The 27,153-nt window shown below is 36.8% G+C and overlaps 1 protein-coding gene across 3 annotated transcripts in view; it reads left to right on the top strand.

Moving 5' to 3' along the window:
- ERO1B (endoplasmic reticulum oxidoreductase 1 beta) overlaps positions 1–27,153 on the top strand; it is a 68,149-nt gene that overhangs the window by 23,776 nt on the left and 17,220 nt on the right. For 2 of the 3 annotated variants that reach the window (XM_057531129.1, XM_057531130.1), the window contains exons 4-9: positions 1,170–1,211; positions 2,794–2,876; positions 8,456–8,529; positions 14,644–14,764; positions 14,902–14,948; positions 26,020–26,031. In XM_057531129.1, coding sequence (XP_057387112.1) covers positions 1,170–1,211; positions 2,794–2,876; positions 8,456–8,529; positions 14,644–14,764; positions 14,902–14,948; positions 26,020–26,031 — 379 coding nt within the window. The remainder of the gene's footprint in view (positions 1–1,169; positions 1,212–2,793; positions 2,877–8,455; positions 8,530–14,643; positions 14,765–14,901; positions 14,949–26,019; positions 26,032–27,153) is intronic. The other variant, XM_057531131.1, reaches the window with a different exon arrangement.

Below are 27,153 nucleotides of genomic sequence, written 5' to 3'. Positions count from 1 at the left end.
GATGATAAAATATTGGCAGCAAGTAACGTTTTAACTATATGATATTGGGGGGAAATTTCTTATCATTATTCTTATTTACATTCTTCAGCCTGACAGAAAAATATTTATTCTGAATATTTGACTAAATTTTATCTATGAAACATGAAAAAGTTTTAATGTGTAATTTGCAATTAATTTGATAGCCCATAGATTCAAATGTTGGAAATCAGTTCCCTGGGTTGATTAGAGGATCAGCCTGGGATTGCCTGCTTTCAGATATGATTTTTGCTTAAGATTGTGTTTGATAAACCAGTTGTAATAATTCATAGATTTATTTAAGCCTGAAACTAATTATTGGTTTTACAGAAAAGAAAGACCTACGTGAAGTTCTTACATTGGTAAACCCTAGATTACCTAGATTGGTAAGCCCTAGGTTAATCATATGAGCCAAGGAACCTTTTATTTTTAATCTTATTGAAGTGTGCTTGATCTACAATGTTGTTAATTTCTGCTGCGCTGCAAAGTGACTCAGTTATACGTATATATACTTTTTCATATTCTTTTCCATTTTGTTTTTTCGCAGGATATTGAATATAGTTCCCTGTGCTGTACAGTAGGACCTTGTTGTTTATCCATCCTATATATACTAGTTTGCATCTGCTAACCCCAAACTCCCAGTCCATCCCTCCCCCACCCCCCCTTCCCCTAGGCAACCACAGGTCTGTCAAAGAACTTACTCTTGCTTTCTAGTATTAATTCAAAATTATCTAAATTTCAAATGTCAACTTAGAGCAGAAATTTAAATTAAGCATAATATGTTTCAAATAATTTTTAATTTTTAAAAAGCTTCTGTGGAAAGAAAGTTTATGGAAAAAGTGATTTCGCTAGGTTTTTTTTTAAACCTAAAAATTATATAACCTATTAATTACTGCATTGAGAGTTATTAGAGCTGATTTTGACACTCTTTGCTTCAGTTTTCTATACTATGATTTACAAGTCTGTAAATTGGGATAGTTCTTTACCTTTCACCTCAGGAGGTAGTATGAAAACAGAATTTGAATGAATGTATATTTTCTCCTCATGGACTAAAATAGCCTTTGAATTAGAACAGTGGCATTAAAAATTCGTGAAGAAATCTCAAAAAATATAAAGATCATTTTCTAAATTTTTGTTTTTGTTCTTCTTTTAAGAGTAAAATTCCAGTTGGAATTAAAGCTGGGAGTTCTAATAAGGTGAGTCACTTTTCTTCATTAAATATTTCTGCTTTACATAGTGAAACTTGCCCCTTACTGCTTGGTGTAGTTGCTAAAGAGAACCATGATATGGTTAGTTGGGAATGGACACAGTTTTGTCTGAGAATCCCAAATCCTTAATTTTGTAGCAAGCAATGAGGTGTAGTGTATTCTTTACAATTAAACTATATAGCTTCTTTTGAAATACTTTAGTTCTGTTTTTAGAACTTCTAGAATAACTATAAAGTACTGTAGTCAGTGCCAGTTTACCTAATCAACAGGCATTTTGTCAGGCATGTATTTTTACTATTCTGTTTCAGCTGTTTTCAGCTATTTCAGTCATATTCAGGATTATATTGTATAGAGTAAACAATTATCAAGGTATTTTGAGCATAGTACTTTTCAATGGCATTAAAAGGTTATCCTTTTCCTCTTATGGGGTATGTCATAATCTACTTGGCCATTCATATGTTTTTAAATAACAGTGTATTTCTAGTTTTTCACTATCATACATATGTAGTAAAGATCATCCTACCCTCTCTCTCTGCTTCCCTGTGCATCCTCTCTCCATTTTCTTGTGCTCTCTACCTTTGCAGTCTTTCGTTTGCGCTCCCTCTTTTACTTATTTTTGTTTCAGATCTACAATAAATAGTATAAAGACAATTGAAATCCCTTCTGAACTCCTTCCCAATCCCATTATATTTCCTCCCTCCCTAGAGCTAGCCACTTTGCTGAAGTTGATGTCTATCCTTCTGTGATACTTTTTCTTTTTATATTGTATTATACATGTATCCACAAGTAATATATAGATCTGTTATACGAAATTTTAAAAAAATTTTAATATTTTGTATTTCTTCAAGTTAAAAACTTTTTTTTTTACTTTATATTTTTACGTAGTATTGTGCTTTTGAAATTTTGTCTCTGCTAATATATGTAGATTTTGTTAATTTTAATAGCTGTAAAATATTCAGTTGTATAGATATTTGTATAATTGTGTGAATACCCATTCCTCTGTTGATGGACATTTCAATTGTTTTCAGGTTTTTGCTATCACAAACAATGACGCACTGGCATCTTTGTCTTTCATCGAATTGTGCACATATGTAAGAGTTTCTCTAGGTCTATATTTAGAAGTAAGATTGCTGGGCCAAAGGGGATGCCTATCTCAACATTACAAGAGAGTACCAAATAACCTTCTAAAGTGGTTTTTGTTTTTGTTTTTAAATGTTGCTCTGGATATGGATTCAGCAGTGGGACTGCTGGCTCAAGGGTTTATTCATATTTACAGCTCTACATAAATATTGTTAAATTACTTTCCCAAGAGGGTCTTCTCAGTTCACATCATCACCAACATACCAATGCAAATTGCTACGTTTTTAATGTCTTTGCTTATTTATTAGGTGGAAATTTGTGACACATTTTCATTTGCATTTCTTCCCTGTGTTAGGGATTCTGATAATAGGATGTATCTATATTTAGTATACATCATCATTGACAAATTGACTCTTCTGCCAAAGGAACCTGAAATAAAGACAAAGGTAATAATTGTTACTAAACTTACATATTATGAATTTCTTTTCAGTACTTGAAAGTGGCAAACAATACCAGAGAATTAGAAGATTGTGAACAAGCTAGTAAACTGGGAGCAATTAACAGCACATTAAGGTAAATTTCATTTTAGTAGTATTAAGAAAATATTCCCTTGTTTATTTATGTTAGAAATCTTTGGTTTTCCTTGTGATTTTGATTAAACATTAAAGTTTCAACTAATCTTTGAAAGGAAAAAGTTATTCTTTATCCTAAATTTCATGATAGCTTTGCTTCCTCTTAGCTGATTCTTTCTTAAATTTCTAAGTCATCAGTAATGACTATTAAAAAGGAAAAATTTAGGTGATTTCTCATTTAGCAGGGTTTATGGGTCCATTCTTCCTGATTATTATGGGAAAGGGAACTTGAATCTCTTAGTCTTTTTAAAATAGTAATTCAATCTGTATGTTACATTTTGAATGATAAAGGTTTCTGTTAACATAAACTGTTAACGGTTCATAGATTTTTTTTTCTGTTGACTTTTCTTCATTTGCTCTAAGTACAAACCTGCTTTTGAAGGCCAACATGAATAATTTGTAAGTGGTCTCAGATTATGCAGTATAAAATGACTGAGCAGATCTGCAGTTGTGAGTGGGGAAGGGAATATTACAGAAATTCTTTTTAATTTCCCTGTTAAGATTTGTCATTATGTACTATAATTGTTAAAGACAATAAAGTTAGTAGTTTTATGTATCTTATTTATTGACGAAAAATTCTAATATAGAAAAGTAGAAAGGATAATATAATAAACACCCATATATCCTCTACTCCAAATGAATAAATGTTAACATTTTCTACCATGTTTATGAGAAAAGAGAAATGCCAAAGATGAATTTGAAATCCCCTATGTTTATTCCCCAATCCTGTTTTCTTCCCTCTTTCCTTAGAGATAACTGAATTTGGTATGTATCCAAGTCCATGTTTTTGTTTTTAATTTATATATATATAGTTTGTGTATATGATTTTATTTTCCCTTTATGTAAATGATATAATGTGATAATTAACATTCTGCAACTCCCTTTTTACACTGCACATTTTGCTTTCTAGATATATCCATGTTAGAATGAGACAAATCTCTGTTTTTTTAGCCGATAAATGGTTTTCATCATATAAATATGCCATATTTTGCTTATCTGTTCCCCTACTGATGGCCATTTAGGTGGTTTCAAATTTTTTACTTCTACAAATTGTGCCACCTTGAGCATCCTTGATAATGTTTTTTGTATACACTGGATATAAAATTGCTGAACCCTAGGCTTGCCCTCTTGCAGCTGTTCTTCATATTGCCTGATGGCTTTCTAAAACACTTGTGTGGCTATGTATGGCCTCCAGCACTGAGAATTTGCTTTGTTCTCCACATCCTTGCCAAAAATTGGTTATGTTTGATAAGTGCAAAATAGTATCTCGTTTTTGCTTAATTATATTTTGTTGATTATTAGTGAGTTTGGGCATTTTTTCCTCTGTTTATTGGGCATTCCGGTTTCTTATTCATTCAACAAATGAACGCCTACAATATGCCAGGTGCTATTCTAGGATTATAGTGGTGTAAGTGAGAAACAAATTCCAGCCCTCCTGCAGCTTAATCCTAGTCAGAGATGTGCAAGAAACAAATAAAGTTAGTGCTAAGTAATAAAATGATGATGAGTGCCAGGCAGAAAAATAATGCAGGGAAGAGTGAGAGAGAGGGCTAGGGGTGAAGGTGGTTGCACTGTTTTAAATTGTTGGTCCAAGAAGGCCAACAATTTGCCTGTGATAACAGGCAAAGCGCTCATGAAGGCCTGAGTCATAATATGGCTGCCTGGGCAGGTAGGGGGTGGGGAACAGTAGTCCAGGCATGCATAATGGTTAGTAAAAGGCCCTGAGGCTGGAGCTTGCCTAGACTGCTTGAGGAAGCACAAGGCCAGTGTGGCTGGAGTATAGTGAACAAGGACAAAGCAATAGAAGACAAAATCAGAAGATGCTAGGGATGGGATGGGGCAGGAGTAGGGTGGGGTGGAGATCTTGTAGCATCTTGAAGACACTTATTATGAATATTGCTTTTAAAACTGAGTGGAATGAAAAGTCATTGGAGGATTTTTGAGAGAGTGTGTTGGGGAACCAGGTGTTATGTCGTGGAAGCCTGCTTTATGTGGTTATTGTAGTAATCCTTGTAAGACGTGATGGTGGTTTAGTTTAGGCTGGGGTCATAGCAGTGGAAATGATGAGAGGTGGTCAGATTCTGGATAGATTTTGAAGGTAGAGCTGAGAGTATTTGCTGAAGGATTGGATGTAGGGTATGAAAACAGACAGGAGCTAAGAATGATTACAAGATTTGGTTGTAAAAAAAAATGGAGCTGCCATTTACTGAACTGGGGACACCTACCGGAGGAGCAAGTTTGATGGGAAATTTTAGTTCAACCTTGGACTTGTTAAGTTTGAGCTGCCTGTGAAATGTCCAGCAGGCAGTTGGATATACAAGTCTCAATTTCAGGGGAGGGGTCTGGGCTGGTGATAAAATGTGGGAGTCATTCAATGAATGTGTGATATTTAAAAACCATAAACCTGAGTGAGATTACCAAGGAGAGAATATAAATAGAGAAGTGATCCAGGGACTGGGCCTTAAGTTATCATAAGATTTTGAGGTAAATTGCCTGTTAATATTCTTTGCTATCTTTTCCTCCATTGGGGAAGGGGTGCATTTTTAAATTATTCTGCAGGCATTCTTCATATAATCTGATAATAATTCTTTGTTGCCTGTATGGGTTGTTAGAGCTTGTCTTTTAATTTTGCTTATGGATTTTTGTTGTTAAAAGTTTAAAAAATTAATAACTTCAGTTTAAGTTTAACACACACATAATAAAGTATACAAATCTTAAGTATAAAGGCCAATTTAATTTTACAAAGTGAACCAACTCTTTTAGCCACCATCCAGAACAATATACTTGCTACCCAGAAGATCACATTATGTACTTTCCTAGCCATTACCACCTTCCAGAGTTAATCATGAGTTTGAGTTATGTTAGTAAAGATTAGTTTTGCCCATTTATATACATGGAATAATATAGTGTATATTCTTTTGTATCTGGCTTATTTTATGCAACATTATGTTGAATAATATTATGCTGGACGTCTTGGCCATTTCACAAAATATTTAGGTGGATATTTGCTGGTACATTTGGTATGCATTTCTGTGGAGAATATACCTAGGAGTGGAATTAAGAACTGCCAAATGGTTTTCCAAAATGATTGTACCAAAATACATTGCCACTAGTAGTAGTGTACAGGAGTTCCTCATTCCACAACTTCTCCGACAATCGGTAGTGTAATTTGTTTTGTTTTGTTTTTTTTAAGGTAGAGGAATTGGGGACATTGTAAATTTATTTATTTATTTATTTATTTTTGGCTGTGTTGGGTCTTCGTTTCTGTGCGAGGGCTTTCTCCAGTTGCGGCAAGCGGGGGCCACTCTTCATCGCGGTGCGCGGGCCTCTCGCTATCGCGGCCTCTCCTGTTGCGGAGCACAGGCTCTAGACGCGCAGGCTCAGCAGTTGTGGCTCACGGGCCTAGTTGCTCCGTGACGTGTGGGATCTTCCCAGACCAGGGCTCGAACCCGTGTCCCCTGCATTGGCAGGCAGATTCTCAACCACTGCGCCACGAGGGATGCCCTCGGTAGTGTCATTTTTAAACAGCTTTATGGAAGTGTAATTGACACACAATACACTGCACCTATTCAAAGTGTGCAATGTGATGTTTTGCCAGGTGTACATTCACAAAAATCAGCACAATCAAGATGGTTATGTCTGCACTCCCCAGAGTTTTCTCATGCCCCAGTGTAATCCCACCATCCCATCCCTTCCTGTCCCTGTTTCCCACTTCAAAGACGACTGCGTTAACTCACAGCACTGTCTTGATAGAAAGCCCTAGGTTAAGCCCAGGAGATTCTTCTGTAAGTACCGTGGCATCCATCTTCAAACTGACTTTTAGAAAAGCTGGACTAGATGATCTCTAAGGTTCCTTATAACTTGTTTATAAACCAAACTGGGCCAGCTCTATTAGCATTAGATTAACATTCCATATCTTTTCTGCTACCATGGCTTTAGGCAAGGGTTAGATGAAACAATCCAGAAAACTTCATCAAATAAGTGTGCTAAAAGTTCCTCTAAGTTAGTCATATTGCTAATAAGAAAATAGGCATTTATATCAAAATTGCTTTGTTCTTTACTATTTTCAGCAGAAGACTTATCTGATTAAACATAACTGTAGTTACCATTTTAGCTCTAACTAGAACTTAGGCATTCTTGTTTTATGGCATCATATATTTCAACTGAGTCACCTATGATATAAAATTTTCCATTAACTTTTATGAAGTTAATTATATATTCCCATAGGAGAAAAAAAATCCCATGGTAAATTGAATTGGAAATTTTTATTGGTAAAGTTGTTGTAGTGCGACCAGCCTTATATACTTCCTGCAGTCGTTATGCTATGCAGCAGCTTCTCAAATACAAAATAAATTATTGGCTATGACAGTACCACATTTATGAATACCTGATTTATACTTGGTACATCATTTTTTAAATTTTTGCCTCATTTTTTTTCCTTTAGTGTAGGGAATAAAGATGGGTATATATGCTACTATCATGTATTTAAGACAGAGAAGGTCTGAATATAGGTTAAAGTGAATATAGGTCAAAGTTTATTTGAATGAGTGTAGTTGTTCCTTTATCAGTTCTCCAGGTCAGAAATCTTGATCATAGGACTTCCCTGGTGGTGCAGTGGTTAAGCATCTGCCTGCCAATGCAGGGGACACGGGTTTGAGCCCTGGTCTGGGAAGATCCCACATGCCGCGGAGCAACTAAGCCCGTGCGCCACAACTACTGAGCCTGCGCTCTAGAGCCCGTGAGCCACAACTACTGAGCCCGCAAGGCACAACTACTGAAGCCCACGCACCTAGAGCCTGTGCTCTGCAACAAGAGAAACCACCACAATGAGAAGCCCGTGCACCACAACGAAGAGTAGCCCCCGCTTGCCGCAACTAGAGAAAGCCTGCGCACAGCAATGAAGACCCAACGCAGCCAAAAATAAATAAATAAAATAAATAAGTTTATTAAAAAAAGAGAAATCTTGATCATAGATTGTGTTAAATGTGACGTAATGTGTAAAATGAATGATATACTGTGATGAAAGTGACATTGGTGTTACTAGGGAATAGCACATTGGATGGAAGAGCCTAGAAATGCATTTTTTAGTATTTTGGGTTGTATAAGTAGAGAAGCAATATAAATTAAAAGAATTATGAAAGTAAACTTAATTCCTACTTTAGGAAAAAATAATACATAGTTAACTGCAATTTCTAAGTCAACTAAAAAGACCAGCCTGAATTTCGTGTTTAACTACATCTTATATATATTTGTAAATTAGTTTTCTGGTCAAAGTAGTTATCATTGAACTAGGGCTAAAATAGAAGTTAAGAAATATAAATCACTCACAGAAATAAATATCTGTCTTTTGTATAACTTGTTTTAATCATTCCTTCATGTGACTGCTAACTGAATTTGTAACACCATCTAATTAATAAAGACGTGATCTCAGATTATCTATTTTTAGTACACTAGAATACAGTGTTAAAGTTTTCAACTCCAGATTTAATCCTTTTTCTTTTTTATTCCTCCTTCCCATAGTAATCAAAGCAGAGAAGCTTTCATTGACTGGGCAAGATATGATGATTCACAGGATCACTTTTGTGAACTTGATGGTAATAAAAGAAACTATTGTAATTACATTATTTTAACTTTAACCCTTTTAAGACCCTTAAATCAGTGAAGTTACAGTCAGAGTTATAGCTTAAAGACACAGGATGTTGTATGTGGATCTTATTATTCATAATGGTGTTTATTGAGAACCGATGTTCCAGGCCCTGTGCTAAGTGCCTTAAGTACATTATTTCTTAGCTTTACAACTACCCTAATAGGTGTGTATTATTTTATATCTGGGGAAACTGAGTCTCAAAAAGACAAAGTAACTTGCCCAAGATCGCACAGTAGCAAGAGGCTGAGACAGGATTCGATCCCAGATCTGACTGAATCCCAAACCTGTCTTCTTTCCATTGTGACACCCCACCTCCTATGGACCTCTAATTCAAGCCACTTAGTTATGGGTCTGTGACCATGTTATAGAAATGTTCACACTCGAATTAGTTGGAGGTCTCAACAAACTAACATAAAGACATCTTCCGATATCGTGGAGGACTCTAATTTGACTTCCCCACGGCCCTCTTTCCAAGAGTCCCCTGGAATGGAACAAATGGTAGTTCAGTAATAACTACCACTTCTTTTAACAGAAGATAATTGACGTGAGTCAAAATTTTTTATCTATAGGAGAATACTCCCAGTAATTGTGTTGAGTAGGCTTAAGTCATTCATTTGGCCTCTCTTTACCTTTTACCTTGGTATTGTTATTTTGTGATGGTAGAAAAGAATTTGGGGTTCAACCATGCATAACTGAAAACAGGAAGCAGAAGTTCTTCTGAATTTTTAAAGCATCTAGCATGGTTTGCTTTCTAAAGATTTTTAAAAGATTCTTATGTAGAATTGTGTTTTTAATGCAGTCTGTAATGGAATAAATTACAGGTCGCTTCTACAATAGTATGGTAAATTGAGAAGATGCTGGGAGAGGGAGTGTTATTACCATGTTTTATATGGTTTCAGCAAGGAAATTATTAAGACATCTGAACAAAGTTTTTTTCGATATGATAATGGGCAATTCATAAATACCCCTATTATGGTATTTAGAATTGGCAGCGGTTTTTTTGGAGCAAGCCGTTGTACCTGGGTAAGCACTCACATGGCTGACTACTCTTTCATTTGCTTTTTGGTTGTCAATCTAATTATATTTGAGTGTTTAACACTCATAGTCACTTCTTTCCAACTTCTTATGTATTCTTTTATTAAAATATTCTGGATAGTGCTTATTTAACAGGTTTTCAGATTAAAAAATCATTTCTGTGAATATATATTTCTCTTTAGGTATTTAGTAAAAAATACTACTCAATTGTAGAGTTTACTTGCTATGATTAAATTGATGTGTTCTATTACCTGTCATCAGTATAAATAGTCTTAATTAATTTTTCAGTAGTAGCTTCTTAAGTCGTAAAAGTGGAAGAGGTGTCCTATAAAAATTTCCATAAAATCATCCTTTAAAATTTTTAGGATTACATATTAAAATAACTAGTTGTTTTTATATTTTTAAAATTAATTAATTAATTTTTGGCTGCGTTGGGTCTTCGTTGCTGCATGCGGGCTTTCTCTAGTGGCGAGCGGGGGCTACTCTTTGTTGTGGTGTGCAGGCTTCTCACTGTGGTGGCTTCTCTTGTTGCGGAGCATGGGCTCTAGGCGCACGGGCTTCAGTAGTTGTGGCACGTGGGCTCAGTAGTTTTAGCTCATGGGCTGTAGAGCGCAGGCTCAGTAGTTGTGGCGCACGGGCCTAGTTGCTCCGCGGCATGTGAGATCTTCCTGGACCAGGGCTCGAACCCGTGTCCCCTGCACTGGCAGGCGGATTACTAACTGCTGCGCCACGAGGGGAGCCCCTGTTTTTATATTTTATGTAATTCTTAAACACGTGAAACCATGCTACTAGTTGGATTACCACGATTCTCCTGGGTAGTAATGTTCGTGTGTGTCCCAAAGATTTTTACCTACAGTTTAAAAAAAATACTATCAGAGTAGCTTTGGAATCATTGTTTAGTTATTTCAGTATTCTAAAATCATTAGATTAGGGACTTCCCTGGTGGTCCAGTGGCCAGGACTCTGTGCTCCCAGTGCAGGGGGCCTGGGTTCGATCACTGGTCAGGGAACTAGATCCCGCATGCTGCAACTAAGACCCGACGCAGCTAAATAAATAAATAAATATTTAAAAATAAAATAAAATCATTAGATTAAAACAAAAAATCTAAAGAATATTCACCCCAGTTTATTGGAATATAGTCAAACACCCCTGCTCTCTGCTGTTTTTTTTTTTTTTAACAGTCAATTGCCTTTTTTTATTTTATTTTATTTTATTTTATTTATTTATTTATTTATTTATTTATTTATTTATTTATTTATTTATTTATTTATTTATTTATTTATGGCTGTGCTGGGTCTTCGGTTCGTACGAGGGCTTTCTCTAGTTGCGGCAAGTGGGGGCCACTCTTCATCGCGGTGCGGGGACCGCTCTTCATTGCGGTGCGCGGGCCTTTCACTATCGCGGCCCCTCCCGTTGCGGGGCACAGGCTCCAGACGCGCAGGCTCAGCAGCTGTGGCTCACGGGCCCAACTGCTCCGTGGCATGTGGGATCTTCCCAGACCAGGGCTCGAACCCAGGCCCCCGTGTCTCCTGCATTAGCAGGCAGATTCTCAACCACTGCGCCACCAGGGAAGCCCTGCTGTTTTGTTTTTGGTTTTGTCATTATTTGAAAGGAAGATGATCCTCATAGATCAAATAATAGGTTTTTAAATAATTCAGTGGTTTAAGGTAAGCTGCTCTCCCTACCTCTATTTTTTTTTTTTGATATTGTTGTTATGCATGGCTTGCTGCTTCCTTTGCTTCAGGTTTCTGCTCAAATGTCACCTCCTCAGAGAAGCCTGCTGTCATAAAAGAGTAACCTCTTTCACGCTCTATCTCTTTGCACTGCTGCCTGCTCCCAGAGTACTAAGAACTATGTGAGAAACATTATTTAGTTTATCTGTGTGTTGTCTGTCTTCATCTAGATTGTGAGCGACTTGAGAGCAAGGACCGTGTCTTTTTCTTCACAACTGTATCCCTAGTACCTAGAACACTGCCTGGCCATGGTTCATGCCCAGTAAATATTTGCTCAATGAAGTAGTTAGTTCATAAATAACCTGAACAGTGTGATAGATTTTTACTTTTATTTTTCCCCTTAAAACAGGTTCATTAATACATTAAAAATATTGCTTAAAACACTAGTTTCTAAATCTGGCTGTGTATCAGAATTACTTGGATACTTTATAAACTATAGATTCTCCTTGACTGAGGAAATTATGTTTTAATAGTGAGTTAGTAGCAGTTTGGGGTAGCAGTTGGAGATGGAGGCTTGTAGACTCAATCCTGAGTCCGTAACCTAATATTTTTTGTCTGTGTCCATAAGCAAAAAGCTTGCACGCTAAGTTGTCCTATGCAACCATTAGGTATTAAGAGAGATATGGGTTAGAAGGTGGGAAGGATGCCGGGTACCGTAGAGCATGCAGCGTGGCCTCGTAACACTAACACTAAATCCGGACAGTGAAAAGAAAGTCCAACTGGGGAGAAAAGGTGTACTTGAGGAGGAGGAAAAAATATTGTTTCAAGTTGGAATTCCCAGAATTAGGTATTTTGATTCAGTAGAAATTCTTTGAATCCTTAGGTGTTGGTTAGCATGGCCAAAAAGAAAGAATAACTTTGGAGCAGGTTTGTAGAGGGAGGAAAAAGAGAAAACTTTTTGAGGGGAGGACTTAGTGTAGGGATCCAAGAGCATTACCTGAACGTATGATACAGCTGTACAAATGGAAGGAAGTTATCGTTCGGGAACAATTTAATTATGATCATGTCACAGGTGGCCCTGGGACTAAGGATGGGTGTGTGTTTATAGGGAACCTCAGCCTGTGTATGCTTTCTCCCACATACGTTCCTCACTGTGGGTGTCATGAAATTCTTGTCAGTATAGGTCAGGGGTTGACAAACTTTTTCTTCTGTAAATGGGCAGACAGTAAATATTTTAGACTTTGTGAACCATATGGTCTCTCTTGCAACTACTCAACTCTGCCATAATAATGTGAAAGTGGCACATAAGCAAATGAACATGACTTGTGTTGCCATAAAACTTTCTTTACAAAAGTACACAGCAGACCAGACTTGGCCTGTGGGCCATAGTTTGCTGATACGTTCTGTAGGTTAACAAAACACCTTTTTCATGATTTGAAAAAGTATAAAATTTTTTAAAACAACTTTTGATTTGGGAATTAAGGGAATACACACTAAGAACATTAAGAACGTAAGTTTACTTAAGTACTTTAAAAACTGATATAATTGATTTTACTCATGTGACTTTCTACTCCCTTAGAGTATATTTTAAATCCATGTACTTTAATATTTGAATCCAGGGTTTTTTTTTTTCTTTGTTGGTTGTTTAGTTTAATTGGGCGAAGAGGTTGATACTAATTCAGTCTTCACATTCATAAATGACTGTATGTAAGTGTAGGCTTATGTGCGTGCACACATGTTCTTTATACACATGTATATACATGTGTATGTCTGGGTACATATTTAATTAGTATTTCTAAAGCTTATATACATAACTGAGTCAATTTTGCAAGTGAACTTAATTGAGAACAACTCAAAGAAATTTAAAATATATAACAGAAATTAGTGAATTGTAAAACTTAAAATTTTGCTGTAAAATCCATATTTTATTAACTAAATGATTTGAATTTTTATTTTTCAATTAAGATTTTTTAAATTATTGTTTTAAGTCCTGATCAATAAATGTCCTTCGACAGTTTCTGTTCATCCATCTGTAAGTTAACGTTTTCTGTGCTTTAACTTATTTAGTGGAATATCTATGTAATGTTAGTGCTGGAAATAAGAGCCAGGATTCTTCAAAATCATGTTTTCATTGTCTGTAAGTTAGATACCACTCATTTAGTAATGATAAGTTATGATTATCTTTGTACTCTTTATACATCACAAAAGTATCGGGTAGTTTTTGAAAGGCATGGATCAGGATGCTGGTTTTTTTTCCCTTAAGATTATGGATCATCTCAATCTACGGTCATTGAACGGCCAATGAATATTTTTGACTGATAGGTAATGAAAGCGAGAGGGGCCATATTTTAATGACCATGTTTGTCCCTGTTTCAAGTCAGGTGTCTATATACCATTGATTTAATACCGTGACACCAAAAATTAGGAAACATATACATAAAAGAATACATCCATGCCAACATACATAGCATTTCAGCTTATAGGTGGTATTAGCATAGATTTGTGAAGCATAGTCATTATAATTTTTCTGTAGATAGCAAAGCGTGTGCTTCCCTTTTCTACCCAGAATGTGACCATTAAGACCACTTTTCTTTATCTTTTGTATCCCGCAGAGATCTCTATCAAAATGTTGTCCAAATAGTGGAGATCTAGTAAATACTAATTTGAGTTTCAACACAGAAAATGGTTATTTAATTTTAAATGTGTTAATAAATTCTTGAAGTTGTGCCTACTCACCAATATGTTAACCAATTAATATGTTAACCAATATATTAACATTGGTAAAAATAAATTTGTAACTTTTTTTTTTTTAACTACAACATTGTGTAACTCTATGAATGATCGAATTTGAATCACAAAATTACTGCACCATTTATTTCCTAAGTCCAAGCAGAAAGTATCAGGGAAATCTTTTTTTTTTTTTTTTTTAGATACAATATATGCAAACAAAATAAATGTTTCAAGTATGTGTTTAGGTAGATATATACTTAGGGGGGCAATCACGTAAAATATTAAGAACAGGTTATGATTCTGTTAGGTCTTTTCAGTCCTAGTGGTTAAAACTTAAGAAATGATTAATGCCTCTAATAAGGGTAAAGCCTGTTACATTACGTAAGAGGGCATTGAGCGTCCAAAAGAAAGGGAGCAGTTATTTTTCCTCTCTCAAGTTCAAGTTATTATAAGTCCTGGGTCAAGGACAGTCACAAGTGTGCTAACCACTCTACCGTTTAAGTTGGAGATGACTTGAAAGCGTAGCATTTCTCTAACCTTTGGATAGTCCTGTTTGCTTTGTAATGGTAAATTTTAGATAAATAGTGAAATGTGGATGGTTTTATGAATTGTTTCTTGTTCAGATGAGAGATCTCCAGCTGCTCAGTATGTAGACCTTTTGTTGAACCCTGAGCGTTACACTGGCTATAAAGGGTCCTCTGCGTGGAGAGTGTGGAACAGCATCTACGAAGAAAACTGTTTCAAGTAACTGGAGGGGGTAGGGGAAGGAGGAGGATTGACTAGAGGGAGGGTGGAAGAAGGGGAATACTTGTTTCTCTTGGAAAAAATTACATCAAAATGTCAAACCATTTTACGTTTGAGTTTTGTATTTTCTTTTTCAGGCCTCGATCTGTTTATCGTCCTTTAAATCCTCTGGCCCCCAGCCGAGGTGGGTTTTTGGTACATTTTCATGCTTTTAGAAATTGTTTACAAGATGCCTTTGTAATTATATGTTGAGAAAATTTTCAACTATTTTATATTTTTGCTTAATTTGAATGATCGAAAGTATAAGATTAGTTCATAGTTAGGTCTCAAGATTTCCACGTTTTATATAATTACTGTCATTTATTGACTGCCTGATATGTGCCAGGCCCTAAACTAGGAGCTATATATAAAATAAATTAGAATATATGAGTAATCCATATATATTAGAGGTTCCTGGGGAACTGGTAAAAATCTGAATGCCCAGGCCCTGTCCCATACCAGTTGTCACAGTCTTTGGAATTCGGACCCAGGCGTTGGTATTTTTTTTTTTTTTTTTAATTTTATTTATTTATTTATTTATTTATTTATTTTTGGCTGTGCTGGGTCTTCGGTTCGTGCGAGGGCTTTCTCTAGTTGCGGCAAGTGGGGGCCACTCTTCATCGCGGTGCGGGGACCGCTCTTCATCGCGGTGCGCGGGCCTTTCACTATCGCGGCCCCTCCCGTTGCGGGGCACAGGCTCCAGACGCGCAGGCTCAGCAGCTGAGGCGTTGGTATTTTTTAAGCTCTCCAGATGATCCCAGTATGCAGCCACTTTCAGAACCAGTGGCTCATAGCGTGCTTCTCCGACTTCCGTACGCATACAAATCGCCTAGGAGCCTTGTTAAATGCAGGTTCTGATTCTGTAAGTCGTGGGTGAGACTCCCAGGAGATGCCCAAGTGCTGATGGATGCACGGCACTCTGATTCAGAAGGCGGCAGAGAAGTACCAGAAAGTTAGGTTGCCACTTTGCCACGTCAGGCTGTTGAGCGCATGAAATGTGGCTGGTGTGAAACTAAATTTTACATTTTATGTCGTTTTAGTTCATTTCAATTTAAAAACTGAAGCAGTATAAAATATTTTTGCCATTAAACAGAACCTGATTGTTTTGGTAGAACTACTTTAACTCTTGCATCACAGAACAAATTGTTGATGTACTGCAGTGCATGTATACCTTTTACTTTTTAAAATGTGGATATTAGAAAACATTACAAATTTTTATTAGAAAAAAATTTTAGTTACATACATGGCTGTTGTTATAGTTCTACGGCACAGCATTGTCGTACATAGTTGGAGGTTATTCAATATAAAATTATTAGGCATATCCTCAATCGATTCTCAACGAGGACTCAAAGCCTGGGAGCAGCCCTGTGATTGGCGTGCCATTCTAATGCTTTCTTTAGACCAGGATTGATTTAGGAGCTTGAATTTCCTGGTCTAGAGCCATCTCTTTAGGCATTTCTCAGAACCAGAGAGACTTAGGACGTTTGAATGAATGGGCTGCTCTCAGATGTGCACTCACAGTATGGCCGGTAGTCCTCCCAAATTCATCCTGAAACGGCTTGGGCAAGATAATCGGGGTGTGAAGAAGGTGTGCATGGCTTCTTACCCTTTGCCTCTTTTACTACTTTTACCTCATAACTTTTCCATTTTCAACTTAAATGTTTTTATTATACAAGATGTTAGAAAAATTGAAACAATGCAAAAGTTACATAAAGTAAAAAGGGAATGCTGCCCCCACCCCTACCTGCCTCCACACACTTTTTCTTTTCCGTAGTACAGAGTTTGGAAGGTATCCTTTCAGACCTTTTCTATGATCACTTACTCTTTTTTTTTTTTTTTTAACATCTTTTTTTTTTGGCTGTGCTGGGTCACCATTACTGTGCGCGGGCTTTCTCTAGTTGTGGCGAATGGGGGCTACTGTTCGTTGCAGTGTGCAGGCTTCTCACTGTGGTGGCCTCTCGTTGCAGAGCACGGGCTCTAGGCGTGCAGGCTTCAGTAGTTGTGGCTCGCGGGTTCTAGAGCGCAGGCTCAGTAGTTGTGGCACACGGGCTTTGTTGCTCTGCGGCATGTGGGATCTTCCCGACCAGGACTCGAACCCGTGTCCCCTGCATTGGCAGGCGGATTCCTAACCACTGCGTCACCAGGGAAGACCTTTTTTTAACATCTTTATTGGAGTATAATTGCTTTACAATGTTGTGTTAGTTTCTGCTGTATAACGAAGTGAATCATCTATACGTATACTGTATCTCCCCATATCCCCTCCCTCTTGCGTCTCCCTCCCACCCTCCGTATCCCACCCCTCTAGATGGTCACAGAGCACCGAGCTGATCTCCCTGTGCTATGCGGCTGCTTCCCACTAGCTATCTATTTTACATTTAGTAGTGTATATATGTCCAGGCTACTCTCTCACTTCATCCCAGCTTACCTTTCCCCCTCCCCGTGGCCTCAAGTCCATTCTCTATGTCTGCGTCTTTATTCCTGTCCTGCCCCTAGGACAGGACCTTTTTTTTTTTTTAGATTCCATATATATGGATCACTTACTCTTTTTTTTTTTTTTTTCTAAATGACAAAAGACTTAAATATGACCATGGTTAAAGATTTGATGAAAGTTCATAATAATGCAGTTGACAAGAAAATTAGATATTTCTGAGATATACATTTTAACGTAATAACTAAGATTATTACTTATAACATTATACCAGAACATATAAGATTTTTAGAAGTTTCCTGTAATGTCTGAAACACTTATATTAGCATATTTCCATACATATACAAATATAAGATTTTTAGAAATTTCATGTAATGTCTGAAACATTTATATTAACATATTTCCATACGTATTTCCATACAAATACAAATATAAGATTTTTAGAAATTTCATGTAATGTCTGAAACATTTATATTAACATATTTCCATACAAATAACCCAATGAAAGTTTAGTATTAGTTGTTTTGTTTGTTTTTTTATACTGCAGGTTCTTATTAGGCATCAGTTTTATACACATCAGTGTATACATGTCAATCCCAATCGCCCAATTCAGCACACCACCATCCCCACCTCACCGCAGTTTTCCCCCCTTGGTGTCCATATGTCCATTCTCTACATCTGTGTCTCAACTTCTGCCCTGCAAACTGGCTCATCTGTACCATTTTTCTAGGTTCCACATACATGCATTAATATACGATATTTGTTTTTCTCTTTCTGACTTACTTCACTCTGTATGACAGTCTCTAGATCCATCCACGTCTCAACAAATGACTCAATTTCGTTCCTTTTTATGGCTGAGTAATATTCCATTGTATATATGTACCACAACTTCTTTATCCATTCGTCTGTTGATGGGCATTTAGGTTGCTTCCATGACCTGGCTATTGTAAATAGTGCTGCAATGAACATTCGGGTGCATGTGTCTTTTTGAATTACGGTTTTCTCTGGGTATATGCCCAGTAGTGGGATTGCTGGGTCATATGGTAATTCTATTTTTAGTTTTTTAAGGAACCTCCATATTGTTCTCCATAGTGGCTGTATCAATTTACATTCCCACCAACAGTGCAAGAGGGTTCCCTTTTCTCCACACCCTCTCCAGCATTTGTTGTTTGTAGATTTTCTGATGATGCCCATTCTAACAGGAGTGAGGTGATACCTCATTGTAGTTTTGATTTGCATTTCTCTAATAATTAGTGATGTTGAGCATCTTTTCATGTGCTTCGTGGCCGTCTGTATGCCTTCTTTGGAGAAATGTCTATTTAGGTCTTCTGCCCATTTTTGGATTGGGGTGTTTGTTTCTTTGATATTGAGCTGAATGAGCTGTTTATATATTTTGGAGATTAATCCTTTGTCCATTGATTCATTTGCAAATATTTTCTCCCATTCTGAGGGTTGTCTTTTCGTCTTGTTTATGGTTTCCTTTGCTGTGCAAAAGCTTTGAAGTTTCATTAGGTCCCACTTGTTTATTTTTGTTTTTATTTCCATTACTCTAGGAGGCGGATCAAAAAAGATCTTGCTGTGATATACGTCAAAGAGTGTTCTTCCTGTGTTTTCCTCTAAGAGTTTTATAGTGTCCAGTCTTATATTTAGGTCTCTAATCCATTTTGAGTTTATTTTTGTGTATGGTGTTAGGGAGTATTCTAATTTCATTCTTTTACATGTAGCTGTCCAGTTTTCCCAGCACCACTTATTGAAGAGACTGTCTTTTCTCCATTGTATATCTTTGCCTCCTTTGTCATAGATTAGTTGACCATAGGTGCGTGGGTTAATCTCTGGGCTTTCTATCTTGTTCCATTGATCTATGTTTCTGTTTTTGTGCCAGTACCATATTGTCTTGATTACTGTAGCTTTGTAGTATAGTCTGAAGTCAGGGAGTCTGATTCCTCCAGCTCCATTTTTTTGCCTCAAGACTGCTTTGGCTATTCGGGGTCTTTTGTGTTTCCATACAAATTTTAAGATGATTTGTTCTAGCTCTGTAAAAAATGCCATTGGTAATTTGATAGGGATTGCATTGAATCTGTAGATTGCTTTGGGTAGTATACTCATTTTCACAATGTTGATTCTTCCAATCCAAGAACATGGTATATCTCTCCATCTGTTGGTATCATCTTTAATTTCTTTCATCAGTGTCTTATAGTTTTCTGTATACAGGTCTTTTGTCTCCCTAGGTAGGTTTATTCCTAGGTATTTTATTCTTTTTGTTGCAATGGTAAATGGGAGTGTTTCCATAATTTCTCTTTCAGATTTTTCATCATTAGTGTATAGGAATGCAAGAGATTTCTGTGCATTAATTTTGTAACCTGCAACTTTACCATATTCATTAATTAGCTCTAGCAGTTTTCTGGTGGCAGTTTTAGGATTCTCTATGTATAGTATCATGTCATCCGCAAACAGTGACAGTTTTACTTCTTCTTTTGCAATTTGTATTCCTTTTATTTCTTTTTCTTCTCTGATTGCCGTGGCTAGGACTTCCAGAACTATGTTGAATAATAGTGGTGAGAGTGGACATCCTTGTCTCGTTCCTGATCTTAGAGGAAAGGCTTTCAGTTTTTCACCATTGAGAATGATGTTTGCTGTGGGTTTGTCATATATGGCCTTTATTATGTTGAGGTAGGTTCCCTCTATGCCCATTTTCTGGAGAGTTTTTATCATAAATGGGTGTTGAATTTTGTCAAAAGCTTTTTCTGCATCTATTGAGATGATCATATGGTTTTTATTCTTCAATTTGTTAATATGGTGTATCACATTGATTGATTTGCGTATATTGAAGAATCCTTGCATCCCTGGGATAAATCCCACTTGATCGTGGTGTATGATCCTTTTAATGTGTTGTTGGATTCTGTTTGCTAGTATTTTGTTGAGGATTTTTGCATCTATATTCATCAGTGATATTGGTCTGTAATTTTCTTTTTTTGTAGTGTCTTTGTCTGGTTTTGGTATCAGGGTGATGGTGGCCTCATAGAATGAGTTTGGGAGTGTTCCTTCCTCTGCAATTTTTTGGAAGAGTTTGAGAAGGATGGGTGTTGGCTCTTCTCTAAATGTTTGATAGAATTCACCTGTGAAGCCATCTGGTCCTGGACTTTTGTTTGTTGGAAGATTTTTAATCACAGTTTCAATTTCATTACTTGTGATTGGTCTGTTCATATTTTCTGTTTCTTCCTGATTCAGTCTTGGAAGGTTATACCTTTCTAAGAATTTGTCCATTTCTTCCAGGTTGTCCATTTTATTGGCATAAAGTTGCTTGTAGTAGTCTCTTAGGATGTTTTGTATTTCTGCGGTGTCTGTTGTAACTTCTCCTTTTTCATTTCTGATTTTATTGATTTGAGTCCTCTCCCTCTTTTTCTTGATGAGTCTGGCTAATGGCTTATCAATTTTGTTTATCTTCTCAAAGAACCAACTTTTAGTTTTATTGATCTTTGCTATTGTTTTCTTAGTTTCTATTTCATTTATTTCTGCTCTGATCTTTATGATTTCTTTCTTTCTGCTAACTTTGGGTTTTGTTTGTTCTTCTTTCTCTAGTTTCTTTAGGTGTAAGGTTAGATTGTTTACTTGAGATTTTTCTTATTTCCTTAGGTAGGCTTGTATAGCTATAAACTTCCCTCTTAGAACCGCTTTTGCTGCATCCCATAGGTTTGGATCACTTACTCTTAAAGCAGAAAATATAATTGTTCATTTAATAAAAGCATGAAGTCCTAAGAAATACTTCACTTCCATATTATGATAAACTAGAGACATGAGGCTGTAGGAAAGATGGAGAGAGGAAGGAAAGTGAATAGAGTAAAGGATAGAGGGAGGAAAGAGGAGCAGAGAAAAAACAAGTGTAGAAGAGGGAGACAAAAGACTAGGTAAGGGAGAGAATGGGTCCTGGGTGATAAGTGGGTTCCCCAGGAAGTAATGCAATAGCTCTCGCTAATGCTGTTTATATGCTTTCTCCACTGAAACTGCCAATTGTTGATTAATGGCTGTTTACTATTTTTCTTTGAATTTTATTTTTCTATACAGCAGGTTCTTATTAGTCATCCATTTTATACACATCAGTGTATGCATGTCAATCCCAATCTCCCAATTCATCACACCACCACCACCACCACCACCCGCCGCTGCTTTCCCCCCTTGGTGTCCATACGTTTGTTCTCTACATCTGTGTCTCACTTTCTGCCCTGCAAACCGGTTCATCTGTACCATTTTTCTAGGTTCCACATATATGCGTTAATATACGATATTTGTTTCTTTCTTTCTGACTTACTTCGCTCTGTATGACAGTCTCTAGATCCATCCACGTCTCTACAAATGACCCAGTTTCGTTCCTTTTTATGGCTGAGTAATACTCCATTGTATATATGTACCACAACTTCTTTATCCATTCGTCTGTCGACGGGCATTTAGGTTGCTTCCATGAACTGGCTATCGTAAATAGTGCTGCAATGAACATTGGGGTGCATGTGTCTTTTTGAATTATGGTTTTCTCTGGGTATATGCCCAGTAGTGAGATTGCTGGGTCATATGGTGATTCTATTTTTAGTATTTTAAGGAACCTCCATACTGTTCTCCATAGTGGCTGTATCAATTTACATTCCCACCAACAGTGCAAGAGGGTTCCCTTTTCTCCACACCCTCTCCAGCATTTGTTGTTTGTAGATTTTCTGATGATGCCCATTCTAACTGGTGTGAGGTGATACCTCATTGTAGTTTTGATTTGCATTTCTCTAATAATTAGTGATGTTGAGCAGCTTTAATGTGCTTCTTGGCCATCTGTATGTCTTCTTTGGAGAAATGTCTGTTTAGGTCTTCTGCCCATTTTTGGATTGGGTTGTTTGTTCTTTTAATATTGAGCTGCATGAGCTGTTTATATATTTCGGAGATTAATCCTTTGTCCATTGATTCATTTGCAAATATTTTCTCCCATTCTGAGGGTTGTCTTTTCGTCTTGTTTATGGTTTCCTTTGCTGTGCAAAAGCTTTGAAGTTTCATTAGATCCCATTTGTTTATTTTTGTTTTTATTTCCATTACTCTAGGAGGCGGATCAAAAAAGATCTTGCTGTGATATACGTCAAAGAGTGTTCTTCCTGTGTTTTCCTCTAAGAGTTTTATAGTGTCCAGTCTTACATTTAGGTCTCAAATCCATTTTGAGTTTATTTTTGTGTATGGTGTTAGGGAGTGTTCTAATTTCATTCTTTTACATGTAGCTGTCCAGTTTTCCCAGCACCACTTACTGAAGAGGCTGTCTTTTCTCCACTTATTGAAGAGACTGTCTTTTCTCCATTGTATATCCTTGCCTCCTTTGTCATAGATTAGTTGACCATAGGTGCGTGGGTTTATCTCTGGGCTTTCTATCTTGTTCCATTGATCTATATTTCTGTTTTTGTGCTGGTACCATATTGTCTTGATTACTGTAGCTTTGTAGTATAGTCTGGAGTCAGGGAGTCTGATTCCTCCAGCTCCACTTATTTCCCTCAAGACTGCTTTGGCTATTCGGGGTCTTTTGTGTCTCCATACAAATTTTAAGATTTTTTGTTCTGGTTCTGTACAAAATGCCATTGGTAATTTGATAGGGATTGCATTGAATCTGTAGATTGCTTTGGGTAGTATAGTCGTTTTCACAACATTGATTCTTCCAATCCAAGAACATGGTATATCTCTCCATCTGTTTGTATCCTCTTTAATTTCCTTCATCAGTGTCTTATAGTTTTCTGCATACAGGTCTTTTATCTCCTTAGGTAGGTTTATTCCTAGGTATTTTATTCTTTGTGTTGCAGTGGTAAATGGGAGTGTTTCCTTAATTTCTCTTTCAGAATTTTCATCATTAGCATATAGGAATGCAAGAGATTTCTGTGCATTAATTTTGTATCCTGCAACTTTACCAAATTCATTGATTAGCTCTAGTAGTTTTCTGGTGGCATCTTTAGGATTCTCTATGTGTAGTATCATGTCATCTGCAAACAGTGACAGTTTTACTTCTTTTCCAATTTGTATTCCTTTTATTTCTTTTTCTTCTCTGATTGCCGTGTCTAGGACTTCCAAAACTATGTTAAATAATAGTGGTGAGAGTGGACATCCTTGTCTTGTTCCTGATCTTAGAGGAAATGCTTTCAGGTTTTCACTGTTGAGAATGATGTTCGCTGTGGGTTTGTCGTATATGGCCTTTATTATGTTGAGGTAGGTTCCCTCTATTCTCACTTTCGGGAGATTTTTTATCATAAAACGGTGTTGAATTTTGTCAGAAGCTTTTTCTGCATCTGTTGAGATGATCATATGGTTTTTATTCTTCAATGTGTTAATATGGTGTATCACAATGATTGATTTGCGTATATTGAAGAATCCTTGCATCCCTGGGATAAATCCCACTTGATCATGGTGTATGATCCTTTTAATGTGTTGTTTTATTCTGTTATTTTTGTTGAGGATTTTTGCGTCTATATTCGTCAGTGATACTGGTCTGTAATTTTCTTTTTTTGTAGACTCTTTGTCTGGTTTTGGTATCAGGGTGATGGTGGCCTTGTAGAATGAGTTTGGGAGTGTTCCTTCCTCTGCAAGTTTTTGGAAGAGTTTGAGAAGGATGGGTGTTAGCTCTTCTCTAAATGTTTGATAGAATTCACTTGTGAAGCCATCTGGTCCTGGACTTTTGTTTGTTGGAAGATTCTTAATCACAGTTTCAATTTTATTACTTGTGATTGGTCTGTTCATATTTTCTGTTTCTTCCTGGTTCAGTCTTGGAAGGTTATACCTTTCTAAGAATTTGTCCATTTCTTCCAGGTTGTCCATTTTACTGGCATAGAGTTGCTTGTAGTAGTCTCTTAGGATGCTTTGTATTTCTGCGGTGCCTGTTGTAACTTCTCCTTTTTCATTTCTAATTTTATTGATTTGAGTCCTCTCCCTCTTTTTCTTGATGAGTCTGGCTAATGGCTTATCAATTTTGTTTATCTTCTCAAAGAACCAGCTTTTAGTTTTATTGATCTTTGCTATTGTTTTCTTTGTTTCTATTTCATTGATTTCTGCTCTGATCTTTATGATTTCCTTCCTTCTGCTAACTTAGGGTTTTGTTTGTTCTTCTTTCTCTAGTTCCTTTAGGTGTAAGGTTAGATTGTTTATTGGAGATTTTTCTTGTTTCTTGAGGTAGGCTTGTATAGCTATAAACTTCCCTCTTAGAACTGCTTTTGCTGCATCCCATAGGTTTTGGATCATCGTGTTTTCATTGTCGTTTGTCTCTAGGTATTTTTTGATTTCCTCTTTGATTTCTGCAGTGATCTCTTGGTTATTTAGTAACATATTGTTTAGCCTCCATGTGTTTGTGTTTTTTACGTTTTTTTCCCTGTAATTCATTTCTAATCTCATAGCGTTGTGGTCAGAAAAGATGCTTGATATGATTTCAGTTTTCTTAAATTTACTGAGGCTTGATTTGTGACCCAAGATGTGATCTATCCTGGAGAATGTTCTGTGCACACTTGAGAAGAAAGTGTAATCTGCTGTTTTTGGATGGAATGTCCTATAAATATCAATTAAATCTATCTGGTCTATTGTGTCATTTAAAACTTGTGTTTCCTTATTAATTTTCTTTTTGGAAGATCTGTCCATTGGTGTAAGTGAGGTGTTAAAGTCCCCCACTATTATTGTGTTACTGTTGATTTCCTCTTTTATAGCTGTTAGCAGTTGCCTTATTTATTGAGGTGCTCCTATGTTGGGTGCATAAATATTTACAATTGTTATATCTTCTTCTTGGATTGATCCCTTGATCATTATGTAATGTCCTTCCTTGTCTCTTGTAACATTCTTTATTTTAAAGTCTATTTTATCTGAGTATTGCTACTTCAGCTTTCTTTTGATTTCCATTTGCATGGAATATCTTTTTCTTTCCTCTCACTTTCAGTCTGTATGTGTCCCTAGGTCTGAAGTGGGTCTCTTGTAGACAGCATGTATCTGGGTCTTGTTTTTGTGTCCAGTCAGCAAGCCTGTGTCTTTTGGTTGGAACATTTAATCCATTCACGTTTAAGGTAATTATCAGTATGTATGTTCCTAGTACCATTTTCTTAATTGTTTTGGGTTTGTTTTTGTAGGTCCTTTTCTGTGTTTCCCACTTAGAGAAGTTCCTTTAGCATTTGTTGTAGAGCTGGTTTGGTGGTTCATATTCTTAACTGTGTTTCTTCCACACTATTCCTGGCTTCCACAGCTAGCTTTCCAACATCTTTTTTCCAAAAATGAAATTTTCTGTCAGAACTCCACATGTAAAGCTAATCAAGACAGGGCTGCTGTGGAGCCTGAAAGCCCAGCCTTCTGGCCTCTTCCCCACGTCTAGGCAGCCCCATAGACCCTGCGGGGATGCTTGCACTGACTAGAGTTTGGGAAGTGCTTTTATTAAGGTGAATATGTGCTGAGGAGCAGTAACTTAAAAAAGAAAAGTACTCCAGTCTGGAAACACATGTTCAGAGAGTTGTGTGCATAATGACTAACGGAGTGACTGTATATTTGTTAATTATTGAAACTAGTGGTCTTTATGATTGTTTAGTTCCTCTCTGATACTATTTATTGCATAAAACGTGTGAAAAATCTTGTACTCTTTGGCCTATATTCTGATTAAGAAGTCTTATTTGCAGGGTAACTACACACTGAGCAAGGTTCATGGTATAATTAATAGTTTAACACAGAGTAAGTTTTAATCCCATAAATAAATAGGATTGGAATCTGAACTGTGTAAGACATTTTCTAAAATCCTGTCTATTATTTTCTCTTTTAGGAGAAGATGATGGTAAGTTAAAAGTCTCATTTTATGTTTGCTTCAAATGTAGAAGAAATGCCTTTAATGATCAAAATTTGATTTTTTCTTGTTTTTAATTCAAAAGAAAGTATCCTTTTTTTTTTTTTTTCAGAAAATAGCTACCAATCAATGGTGACCAAAAAAATAAGAGTGTTTTTTATAATTTAAAGTTACCCTATGTATATAGGGACTTCCCTGGTGGCACAGTGGTTAAGAATCTGCCTGCCAGTGCAGGGGACACAGGTTCGATCCCTGGTCCGCGAAGATCCCACATGCCACGGAGCAGCTAAGCCCGCACCACAACTACTGAGCCCGTGCTCTAGAGCCCACAAGGCACAACTACTGAAGCCCACGTGCCTGGAGCCCGTGCTCCACAAGAGAAGCCACTGCAGTGAGAAGCCCGTGTACTGCAACAAAGAGTAGGCCCCGCTCGCTGCAACTAGAGAAAGCCTGCACACAGCAACCAAGACCCAACACAGTCAAAAATAAATAAATAAATAAATAAATTTATTTTAAAAAATAAATAATGTTACCCTATGTGTCAAGGGCCCTGTGATGGGCATTGTAAAGGATAGAAAGATGTATAAAACATGCCTTCCCTCTAGGAGCTAAAAATATGTATAGTAGGAATGATAAGCACTGTACATAAGTGATAATAAAGAAGTATTACATACATAGTACAACAGTAGGTGGTGTAGCTCTTCAGAGGTAGAACAGATCCTGCCTCACTGGGAAAATTTACTGGAGGAGGTGGCATTTGAGATGGACTTGAATGATGGACTGATTTAAAGCCAGTAGAATTGGATAGTGTGTGCTACTTGGATGACAGCATGGACCAAGGGGTTGAGAAAGGCAAAGGCATGTTTGGGGAGAGTAGGAAAGACTTCATATATGGGGTAATTTAAAATTAGAAAGATGAGTAGAAGCCAGATTATTGAGGACCTTAGGAGCTAGACTTTTCCTGTTAGCAGTTGGGGCTTTTTGAGTAAACAAGTGAGATAATGAATGATGTTTTGTGTAAGAGTATGTTGAATGAATGATTCTCTAGGAAGATGTTTGTGTTGTTTTGCTAAGGGTGAAGACTTTCAGGAGGCAAAGTAATTCCCCACCATT

Source organism: Balaenoptera acutorostrata, chromosome 16 (genome assembly GCF_949987535.1).
Source record: "Balaenoptera acutorostrata chromosome 16, mBalAcu1.1, whole genome shotgun sequence".
Taxonomy (NCBI): domain Eukaryota; kingdom Metazoa; phylum Chordata; class Mammalia; order Artiodactyla; family Balaenopteridae; genus Balaenoptera; species Balaenoptera acutorostrata.
This window is presented reverse-complemented; position numbering and strand designations above follow the sequence as displayed.